The sequence below is a fragment of the Culex pipiens genome, chromosome 1, assembly GCF_016801865.2.
Source record: "Culex pipiens pallens isolate TS chromosome 1, TS_CPP_V2, whole genome shotgun sequence".
NCBI lineage: Eukaryota > Metazoa > Arthropoda > Insecta > Diptera > Culicidae > Culex > Culex pipiens.
In genome coordinates, this window is record NC_068937.1 from 134954898 (window position 1) to 134965191 (window position 10294).

The 10294-nt window shown below is 43.2% G+C and overlaps 2 protein-coding genes and 2 non-coding genes across 4 annotated transcripts; 1 reads left to right on the forward strand and 3 right to left on the reverse strand.

Annotated features, from left to right (window-relative positions):
- Positions 1-5172: 5172 nt before the first annotated feature.
- LOC120418364 (uncharacterized) lies at positions 5173-8523 on the forward strand. Its single transcript, XM_039580724.2, has 3 exons — positions 5173-5543; positions 7100-7457; positions 7562-8523. Exons 1-3 carry the CDS (start codon positions 5260-5262, stop codon positions 8390-8392), a joined length of 1473 nt encoding a protein of 490 aa, XP_039436658.1. The 5' UTR covers positions 5173-5259; the 3' UTR covers positions 8393-8523.
- On the reverse strand, positions 5935-6045 carry Trnay-gua (transfer RNA tyrosine (anticodon GUA)). The gene is made up of 2 exons: positions 6009-6045; positions 5935-5970 (listed from the first exon to the last, which is right to left on the reverse strand). It is a non-coding gene; the product is annotated as a tRNA-Tyr (tRNA).
- Positions 6929-7001, reverse strand: Trnak-uuu (transfer RNA lysine (anticodon UUU)). The gene has a single exon. It is a non-coding gene; the product is annotated as a tRNA-Lys (tRNA).
- LOC120418365 (TGF-beta-activated kinase 1 and MAP3K7-binding protein 1-like) lies at positions 8443-10260 on the reverse strand. Its single transcript, XM_039580725.2, has 3 exons — positions 10053-10260; positions 9899-9967; positions 8443-9727 (listed from the first exon to the last, which is right to left on the reverse strand). The coding sequence occupies exons 1-3, from the start codon at positions 10139-10141 to the stop codon at positions 8497-8499; spliced, it is 1389 nt and encodes a 462-aa protein (XP_039436659.1). The 5' UTR covers positions 10142-10260; the 3' UTR covers positions 8443-8496.
- Between the last annotated feature and the right edge of the window lie 34 nt (positions 10261-10294).

Here is a 10294-nt window from a genome sequence, read left to right on the forward strand (position 1 = left end):
GACCGAGGGGTTAATGGATGCAAAAATCATATTCAATAAATAAAAAAACTTTTTTCAAACTTTTGTTTAATTTCAAGTTACAATTAAAGAAAAATGAAAAGTAAGCATTGTAAATAAATTTGAGTAACTTTTATTTTTATATTTCATCTGGAAAATATTATGCATCGGTGGTCCCCTCGTTATTTTTTGTTCAGCCCAGTTAACGAGCAGCATTCGGTGACTGGGCTACGTTCTCAGCCCAGTTACCGAACAACTACTGTATTTCATCATCACCATTTTGGCCCTCATCTTGGATTTAAAAATTCTAACTCACTTTAGAGTAGTTTAAGGGTCATACTAAATCTCAACAATAAAAAATTAGGCAACGAAAAAAAATCGTGATCCGATTATCCGAAGTGAAATTTTGGCAAGGCCTTCGGATAATCGAGTCTGGACTGTACTGCCGCTCTAAACGTGTCCGTCTTATATGTAATAACAGCAAGCCGAGAAAAACGCGTGTCAAAGTTGTCCCGCCCATAAGGCTACGTGTTAGAATTTCACGAAAAAGTGGATTTTCTCCGGCTTTTTAGAACAAAGTACTACATTTTATTGGTTTTTCTGATAGTTTACATGATTTTGAACCAACCTGCATCATTACCTCAAAATTGACGAAATTACATATGGGACGGACTAGCTTCGAGCGGCAGTGTATACATATACTGCCCATGATCGCATAAATGTCCCATATGCATTTTCATCACTTTTGATTTATTGATGCAGTTTTGTTTAAAAACGTGTGCTCTTTCAAAAGAGCATATGGGTCATTCCATCTGAAGCGGAACAGCACTTGAAAATTACCATCTCCGATTCTGCCCAAATTTAGCAGAGCTGTTGAGACTATCAAAACATGCAAAAATCCCGAATTTCATCCATATCGGACCACCCCCTCCATTTTGGACCCTCCCAAAAAATCAACTTTTTGGCGATTTTTGAGCGAAATCCCTATCTTCAAACGACGATAACTCAGGAACCACAAATCTTAGAGGGTCGGTCTTAGACTCAATTTTGAAGGAAATTGGACGTAGAATCCATTTCTGTGATCAAAATTTAGATTAAAATATGTTTTCTACCTGTATTGCGCAATTGAAAACTTTAAATGGCCGTATCTCAAAACAGCCCTATTTATTTTTTAAATTTGACCTCACCATCGTATTCCCCGTCCGATTTTACATAAGAATCACTTATCGACAGAAAGGAATATGTTTCGTTCCAGAGATATCGAATTTTAAAGTATTGAGTATTTGAGAATTAGCTACACTCGCCGCCTCTGCTAGAAGCACTAAGTCGTGCTGATCAATAACTGCTACCTGCTTTTATTGAAATAAGATTTCATCCCAAATAATCATTAGCAAAATAGGCAAATATTGAATGTACACCACTGTAGGAAACTGCTGTATAATCTTAAATTAAAAATAGTATACAGTGAATTTGTGTGCTAGCCCAATGGATAGCCCAAGAATGCAATTCCCGCAGAGCTAGCAGGAAATTGCAATTGATCTTGTAAGTAACACTTAAGAAAAAGTGTACGATACATTATCGTGTTAAAAATTATGAATTAACATGAATAAAACTCTCGTGAAGCATGATTAAGGAGGAGGATTTCTGGAAAGTATAAAACTGAAAAATGTAAGTAAATCACAAAGATTAATCTGATTTATTATCTGATTAAGATCAAATTCAGTTGCGTTGATTTCGACACCGTCCGAACAATAATCTTTTTTTTTTGTGGTTCCTGAGTTATCGTCGTTTGAAGATAAGGGTTTCGCTCAAAAATCGCCAAAAAGTCGATTTTTTGGGAGGGTACAAAAATGGAGGGGGTGGTCCGATTTGGATGAAATTCGGGATTTTTGCATGTTTTGATAGTCTCAACAGCTCTGCTAAATTTGAGCAGAATCGGAGATGGTAATTTTCAAATTTGCATTTTTTCTTGCACACTTCAGGTGGAATGACCCATATAACATCCAGTACTTTGTTCTAGAAATCAAGAGAAAATCCTGTTTTTTCGTGAAAACTTAACACGTAGCCTTATGTGTGGGACAAACTTCCCTTGCGTTTTTCTCAGCTTGCTGTTTTTGCATATGGGACATTTATGTGAACATGGGCAGTACATAGAAGATTATTTTTTGGTGTTTTTGTAGTTTTGGTATTTTTTGGGTAATTTTTTTTTTGTATTGTTGCCTTTGGTATTTTTAGCATTTGGGGTACTCTCGGTATTATTGGTTCTTTTTTGTTCTTTTAGTATTTTTGGTATTTTTTTGTACTTTTGGTATTGTTTGAGGTTTTCTTTTGTACTGTTCCATTTTTTTGGGTCTTTTTGGTCTTCTTGGTACTTATAGATTTTTTTGTTTTGCATTGTTGGCTATTTTAGTTTTTGAGTTTCTGAGTACTTTTGGTATTTTTGGAATTTTTGCTATTTTTTTCTTGTATATTTTTGCTTTTTTGTGTTTGCTACTTTTAATATTTATTATTTGTTTTTTTAACCTTTGCTTTTTTTTATGTATTTTTGGTACTTTTGTTTGTACTATTTGTATTACTTTTGGTATTTTTGGTCTCTTTCAATTTTATTTTTTTTGTACTTTTGGTACTTTTGATATATTTTTTTTTATATTTTAATGGTACTTCTGGTATTTTTAGTATTTTTGGTTATTTTTTGTATTTTTGTTTTTCTTTTTGTCCTTTTGGTGTTATTGGAATATTGGTTGTCATATTTTAAGTACTTTAGTTTTTTTTTGTGTTTTTGGTATTTTTGGATTTTTTGTTTTTATTTAATTTTCAGTATTTTTGGAAAATTTGTTTTTTTTGTCCAGACTCGACCGGCCTTAGCAACATTTTACTTCGGATAATCGAAACTTCGGAAAATCGAACCACGAAAAAAAAATTTCGTTGTCTTATTTTTGATTGTTTAACCTCTAAACAACTTAAATGGCGTTGATAAAGTATACATTTTCTAATTTAAAAAGGCATTCAACAATTCAAATTTGACTAAATTGGGGTTGCAGAACTCGAATTTGATTTTTAATGTAAGAAAATAAAAAAAAAATGGTTCGTGATTCGATTATCCGAAGTCCCACACAAACCTTCGGATAATCGAACTACGGATAATCGAAATTTCGGAAGTCTGGACTGTATATGGTATTTTTGGTATTATTATTTATTTTTTTGATACAGTCCCGACTCGATTATTCCAAGCCTCGATTAACCAAAGTTTCGATTATCGGAAGTTCTATCACCCGAACTATTTTCTCATGTTTGACATTAAATTTGCGTTCTGCAACCCTATTTTAGTTTAATTTAAATAGTTGATTGCCTATTAAGGCCGTTGCAAATATTTTTCAAAGTTTATGTCGCCCCCCCCCCTTCAAAGTTGGCCTGAATAATCAGGGGGCAAAAAAAAATATTTTTTCGAAAAACTTTAAAATTTTAATGAAAATTAAAGTTTAATCAACTGAAAACCAGTTAAAATGCATTTTCCCGCGTTTATAATCATATTTAGCATGTTTGAACTCCTATGAAAACATTTTGAATTTTCATGAAATGCCAATGTACAGTCCCACAAAAAAATTACGTTAATACCTCGATATTTTCAAAACTAATGATTGGAAAGCAACTGTACGCCTGTAAAATGCATTTTGAAACACATTTTTCATCCAAATGTTGAAACCTAGGCTTGTAGTTTCAATATTTATATTTTTTTATTCTTTTGTCACCCCCATCCCCCTTGGCTTTGGTCAGAGCCGAGGGACATAAACTTCAAAAAATATTTGCAACGGCCTAAATTAAAAAAGGCATTGTTTTCAAAATTTCAAAACATTCAAGACTCGAATAACCGAAGTCTCGATTGTCCGAAGGTTTGTTTGGGACTTCGGATAATCGAAGCATGACCAAACAAAAGTAATTTTTCGTATTACAGTAGATGTTCGGTAACTGGGATTTGTTTAACTGGGCTGCTTTTTAACTGGGATGCGCTCGATAACTGGGCCGTAGCCCAGTTAAAAAGCAGACAAACTTCAAAAAACCAAAACAAACCGAAATGACCGAGGGGTGAATGGATGCCAAAAGCCTGTTAAATAAATATAAAAACTTTTTCAAACTTTTATTTTATTTCAAGTCATAATTAAAGAAATACGAAAAGTGAGCATTGTGAATAAATTTGAGTAACATTTATTTTTATATTTCATCAGAAAAATACTATGCATCGGTGATCCCCTCGTTAATTTTCGTTCAACCCAGTTAGCGAGCAGCATTCGGTGACTGGGCTACGTTCTCAGCCCTGTTACCGAACAAGTACTCTATTTAGTTTTCTTACTTTTTACATCAAATTCGTGTTCTGTCTGAGTGTCCACATGGTTAATGGATGGTCCCATTTATATGAAGTGACATTTTTCCAAGGCCTTCGGATATTCGAACAATCGAAACTTCGGAAAAACGAGGCTCCAGATTATCCAGTCTGGAGTCCTCTGTATATTTTGAAACTATCGTCGATACAGAGAAAAATGACCGCACGCTGGGAAGAAATCGATGGTTGCCTTGTGACATTTTGCAAATCTAAAATCAACATTTCCAAAAAAACAACAGCTTCATCATAAGCCGGTTTTGAAATCAGTTCACCCCTGTTGCGTGCTCCCGCTTCGCGCCTGATTTGTGATGCGCTCGCGATGTTGCGTGTTTTTGCGACGACATCAAAAACTCGTCGTGTGAATAAAAATTCAGCTGTTTTGAGTGTCTTTCTCTCCTCTTTCCCGCGGCACATTTGACTACGATGTGCACATGCTTGCTTGTTTATTCCACCGCTCTCTTTCTTTCTCTCTCTCTCTGTGTTCTGATTCTTGCTCTTCTCTGCGATTCGATTCGATTTGTTATTTTTGTTTGCGCGCGATATGCACCATTGAGCAGTGGTTCACCTGAACAATGGCGCCCGGATGGAACCACCGATCTTGCACGCGTGACGGTTTACAGATTTGGCGAAGCAATTTTTCGGTATGCTCACACCTGAAAAGCCAGGGGAAAATTTTTGGTTGCGTTTGGTTGATGCCATTGCGAGATATAACCACTAAAAGTCGCGAAGTGGAGGTGCGCGCCCAGGTGCATACCGCCCTCATGAATCGCGAGAGCACGCGCTTGCTGCGACCCCGCGAGACCGCGGAGCGATTAGTTTGTGCCGTGAATCCGTGTGAGCAGGTCGTTCGGTCGATTCGGAAGTGCGCGTAACGTCATTTAAAGATGGCGCCCCGGTGGTTGCCATTGGTTACGGCGGTCGTAATACCGATGCTGGTTCTGGCCCAGGGGGGAATGTCCGTGGACCAGGACGCGACCTGCAGTCAGCTGGACCGGAAGCAGTACTTGGATCAGGAAACGAAGGAACCCATGGTCGAGGAGGACTTCCGGGGCCAGGTGACCGTGCTGTACAGTGTGGCGCCTCCGAAGTCTCGCCTGACGCACAGAATCTACCGCGAGCGGGATCCAATTTTCTTCAACAAAATTGTGTTCGAAGAACAGATTCAGCTGTAAGTGCCGCTACCAGATCAAGGCTGACATAATCGCGATGAAAAAGGCCGCGATTGACCGCTCTATTTGACCGAACTCTAATGAACGCAGTAATCAATGGCAATTACGCCACTGATCGCCGCCAGCCAGCTAGCTCTCTCTTTGTACACAGCCTGCCTTGTTGATGTAAATATTTATGAACCACCCAGCGGAGATAGTGTGTGACAGCAGCAGCATCAAACTTCCTTTCCGCCGCCGCAATTAAAACTGTAACGACGCGCGGCGTCGCGAAAAAAGTGCAGTAATTTCTCTCACGCTCTCAGTTTATTTTTGCTGAGAGATTCGCAACACACTCTCGCGAGAGCGAAAAAACATGTAAACAAACCGCGCGGGCAAAAAAGCTACTCACACTCCTTCGAGCCGGATTTGAACCAGCGACCTATGGATTACTGATTTGCTGAGAGAGATTCTCTCAGGTGCTTGCACTACAGTCCACCGCTCTACCAACTGAGCTATCGAAGGTTGCTTGGTTAAGGAGGGTTCAAAGTGGTATTGGCGCTACGCCGTCTGACAAGAATTGAGGGGTAGAGAAGTGATTGCAGTTTACTTGAGAGGCATCGTAGCAAGCAAGTGAATGTTTCTGATTGGAACGTGTTGATTGTTGATTGGAAACAGCTGAGATGAAGTTTGTTTACTGGTTTGATATCAGTTCAATGAAATTGATGAGTAATCCCCATGAATGACAAGACTCTTACATTAACCTGGAAAGCATTCATAAGATAACGATGGACGTTCTTTAACTTTTTAAATCGGAAAGTTGAGAGTTTAGTGCGGTGGAGAGGAAGTGAAAGTAGGCCATGCGTTCAATATTTATGTTTTGTCAGAGTGATATTAAGAAATCAGAAACGTTGTCCCGATTAGCCCCAATTGACACAATTGAATTAAGCTTTCAAAGTTTATTTTTCGAAGGAATCGTAGTTCACAATTAACATTTCTGGAGTTTTTTTTTTTTTTTTTGTTGAAAAGGTCTAATAAACCAAATTTTCAGTTTTTACTTTTTGGGTGTTTTTTTAATACCCCTGACTCATAGCGGTTTCAAAAACACCCAAAAAGCAAAAACTGGAACTTTGGTTTATTGAACCTTTTCAAAAAAAAAACTCCGGATTTGTTAAATTGGTAGGGAAAATTACAGCAAAAATTAAAATTGACAGAAGTGGCTGTATCGAAAAGACTAATCTTTAATCATTCTTCGACAAATTTTCTCAACTTTGGCTTTAGCTTAAACGGTAATATTTATTTATTTGTATTTTGGCCCCCTAAAAATCGTATTTTGTTTAAAAAAAAGTACGGAATTTTTTATTTTTTTTTTAAATTGTCAATGATTGAGAAAACAAAAAACTTCACCCGCCCGAATAGGGGCTTGAACCCTAGACCGTTGGATTAAAAGTCCAACGCTCTACCGACTGAGCTATCCGGGCTCTTGTTCACCTTCAGTGCCAAAAATGCATCCCACTGCCCTACCCCCTTCCACCACTACCACTTACCCCCTCGTCTTCTTGTTGTTCCCTTCTTTCAGCTTTCACAACCTCGCCTTTCGCTTCGAGGGCAACGGATACTCCGAGTCGGTTCAGTTCATCCTGGGTGCATCGGCCCCCCGCTACCCCGAGGAATGTGCCGAATTTTTCGACTTTGAAGACTTTCTGGACAACGTGACGAGCATCGCGGCCGGCTACAACATCTCCGTGTACCCGAACCCGCTCAACGAGAACGGAACCTACGCCATGTACGGCCTGAAGGAGTTCCAGGTGTACGTGCTGGACCGGTGCTCGCGCATCGCGTACATCATCGAACCTCCGTGGAGCTTGATCCAGTACTCGTACGTGAAGGCCGCCGTGCTGTCCACGCTGTACGACCGACCGTGCGGCGAGTGTGACGTAGGTTCTGCCGCGTGTGTGTGTGTGGCAAGTGGCCAATAATTGCTATTGGATTACTCATCGGGGTTTTGCTTCTTCTCGTTTTTTTTTTTCTTACGGTCAAGGTCGACAATTTCCTAAACTCATCACTGCCAGTGCAGAAGATGGCAGAGTTGCAGCAGATGCCGACTGTAAAGTCCACGAGCACGACCACGACGACGACGACTACAACGGAACCTTCCAGTAGCAGCACAAGCGCCAGCACGCCAAGGTCAGACGTGCGACCGTACGATGATTCGACGGAGAGCGATGAACCGGTTTCGACCGAGGAGTACTCCGAACCGCCGGAACCGACTACCACTGAGGAGGTTATGCTGTTCCGGTCCAACATTACCGATGCGAACGTGACCGACGACGAGGACGATCCGTTTGCGAATTTGACCGTGACGGGTCCAGAACTGAGCATTCCCTTGAAGATCGTCATCCCGTCGATCCACATCCATTACAACCAGCCGCGCGAGGACGGTACTTCGTACGACAAGTACTCGTACGTGGTTTTCCAGAGCGACAATCCGTCCGTGCACCAGCACGACCCTTCGGACGAGAGGGATCCACCGGCTTCGCTGCGGGAAATTTCCCTCGCAAACAGCACCGCCAACAGCACACTCCGCGTGGACGGCGTCCTGTGGCCACTGCCACAGCTCGCGGAAATACTCAACAGCTCGTCCCGGATCTTGTACGACGACCGGACGACGCAGGTCTTCCGCAAGGTCGCGCGCTACAACGTGTCCGGCTTCGACGAGCTGGAGGAACTGTCCATCGCCAGCCAGTACGCCGCCTGGAAGCGGCGCCAGGCGGAACGGGCCGAGCTGGCCAAAACCGAGAAGCGGCAGTACATCCGGAAGCACTACGAACGGCTGATACAGTGGCTCAGCTGGCAGTTTGACAAGTCCTGATGGAGGGGGGCTTTCTTCAACGTTTAGTCAGTAACTGTAACTCTAGTAGCTAGAACTACGACTAGGATTTATATTTTGTGATTAAAAACAATTTAAAAAGGCACTCAATCGAAGTCGATTCCCCTCGGCAACTTGCCCAGCTTCCTGGCTTCGGCCACCCTCCTATGGTAATCCGAAAAGTCCACATAACTCTTGTAGCTCTTGCGCTCCTGCTCGGGAAAGCTGTCCACTTCGCTGCGCTCCGAACTCGTCACCGATACGTTCGTTCCCACGCCACTCGCCATCGTTCCGGAAAAGTCCATCTCGACGGAGTAATTCGTGGGGGTTGCGTCCGAACCGCTGGTCGTCGACGTCGAAGAGGTGTACGAGCGGCTGCTGTTCTTCCGGTTGTTGAACGCGTTCGGCAGCGGGTAGTTAAAGTTCCGGATCAGCAGCGTGATGTCGTCCCGGTTGGAGAACGTAGGCACGGAGTTGCCCTCGTCGACCTGCTGCATAAAGGCATCGTGGTGAAGCTGAACGACTCGATGGACGACCGACTGGGCAACTCCAGCGAGGGTTGACTGGTTTTGGAACTCCTCTGCGATCATCTGGATCAGGTTGCGGTTTCCCTTGCTGGTGTCACCTGGGTACAGGTCGTGCAGGGCTCGGCACAGTCCGCTGGACATCAGGACGAGGAATTTGCACGCCGACGTGATTGGCAGCGATCCGACGATCTCCGGTTGGAAGATTACCGGTTCGGAGGAGGCATCCGACAGGAAGTCGCAGTCCTTGTAGCCGGTCTTTCCAAGATAGTTGCCGATGCATCGAGTGCTGTACAGCGGACAGTTTTCGAAATTCTGCGCCTCCAACCCAAGCCTAAGCAGTCGCAGCACTTCCTCTTCGTTGTACAGATTGTGGTCCACGCTGAGCTGCGTCACGGTCAGCGTCTCGAACTCATCCGTCTTGCACAGCAGCGCCCGACAGTTTCCAATATTCCCGATGTACAGCTTAGACTGGTAGATCAACGCCAGCACGGCACTGCTCCCAACCGACAGCTCCACGTTGATCTTGCCCAGCTTCTCCAGCAACGCTCCAAACTCCTGCGAGATCTGGTACTGACTCAGCCCGTCCACCGACAGCTGCAGCTGCAGCGCCGTCTTGGTGGCCACATCGGCGTCGATCGAGTCGAAGTAACCCTTCTCGACCGAGTGGAAAGCCTGCCGGATGACGTCCTTGACGGCCTCATCGGTGGTCCGCCCGTTCAGCTGTCCCAGCAGCAGATCCGCCGCCATCTTCTGGAGCGCAAAGTCCGAAACGCGCACCCCATTGTGGCCCGAGTAAACGGCGTACAGCAAGCTGAAAATGTATTGGTCTTCCAGTCGAATCTTTGCCACGAATCGTGGAAAGTGCTTCCAAAATTTTGAGAAGCGAAATGAAACGCCTGAAGATGAAACACCCTTTCCCATCTCGAGTCGTCATGATGATTATCCTTGTAGCCTTGTGTAAATCTAGTAATTTCCTACTTACGTGTCCTCAACGATGCAGAGGCACTTTTTGTCCCGCGACTTGTACGCCTCGATCCTGCTTCCGTCCTCCCTGCAAGAAGAAAAGTGTTAACATTAAACAGCAACGTCAATCTTGCAGGCGGAGCCTGCTACGATCCACGCTCCCAACGTCAAACCTGTATTTCTGATTGGTGGCCTCTCCGACGCCCGTGTGCGGGCAAACCTTCAGGTCATCGGTCCACGGTCTCGTTTTCCCGGCCTCCATGGCTCGTCAGAAGCCTAAAACATCAAAAAATAAAGTTATTTCGCATCCAGCTGTTTACCTCCTCCCTCGACGAAGGACAAGACCAAAATAAAACGCAAGCTGCCGCAGCGCCGCTGCGGCGAAATCGAGAAACACCCACTGTCAAAAAACTGA

Bases quoted from the DNA above. Each gene is read 5' to 3' on its own strand.
- LOC120418365 (XM_039580725.2), bottom strand. From the start codon at position 10,141: ATGGAGGCCGGGAAAACGAGACCGTGGACCGATGACCTGAAGGTTTGC. The intron at 9,968-10,052 runs GTTTGACGTTGG...TTCTTCTTGCAG, and splicing joins GCCACCAATCAGAAATACAG to GGAGGACGGAAGCAGGATCG. The intron at 9,728-9,898 runs GTAAGTAGGAAA...ATACATTTTCAG, and splicing joins CTCTGCATCGTTGAGGACAC to CTTGCTGTACGCCGTTTACT.
- LOC120418364 (XM_039580724.2), top strand. From the start codon at position 5,260: ATGGCGCCCCGGTGGTTGCCATTGGTTACGGCGGTCGTAATACCGATG. The intron at 5,544-7,099 runs GTAAGTGCCGCT...CCCTTCTTTCAG, and splicing joins TTCGAAGAACAGATTCAGCT to CTTTCACAACCTCGCCTTTC. The intron at 7,458-7,561 runs GTAGGTTCTGCC...CTTACGGTCAAG, and splicing joins GACCGTGCGGCGAGTGTGAC to GTCGACAATTTCCTAAACTC.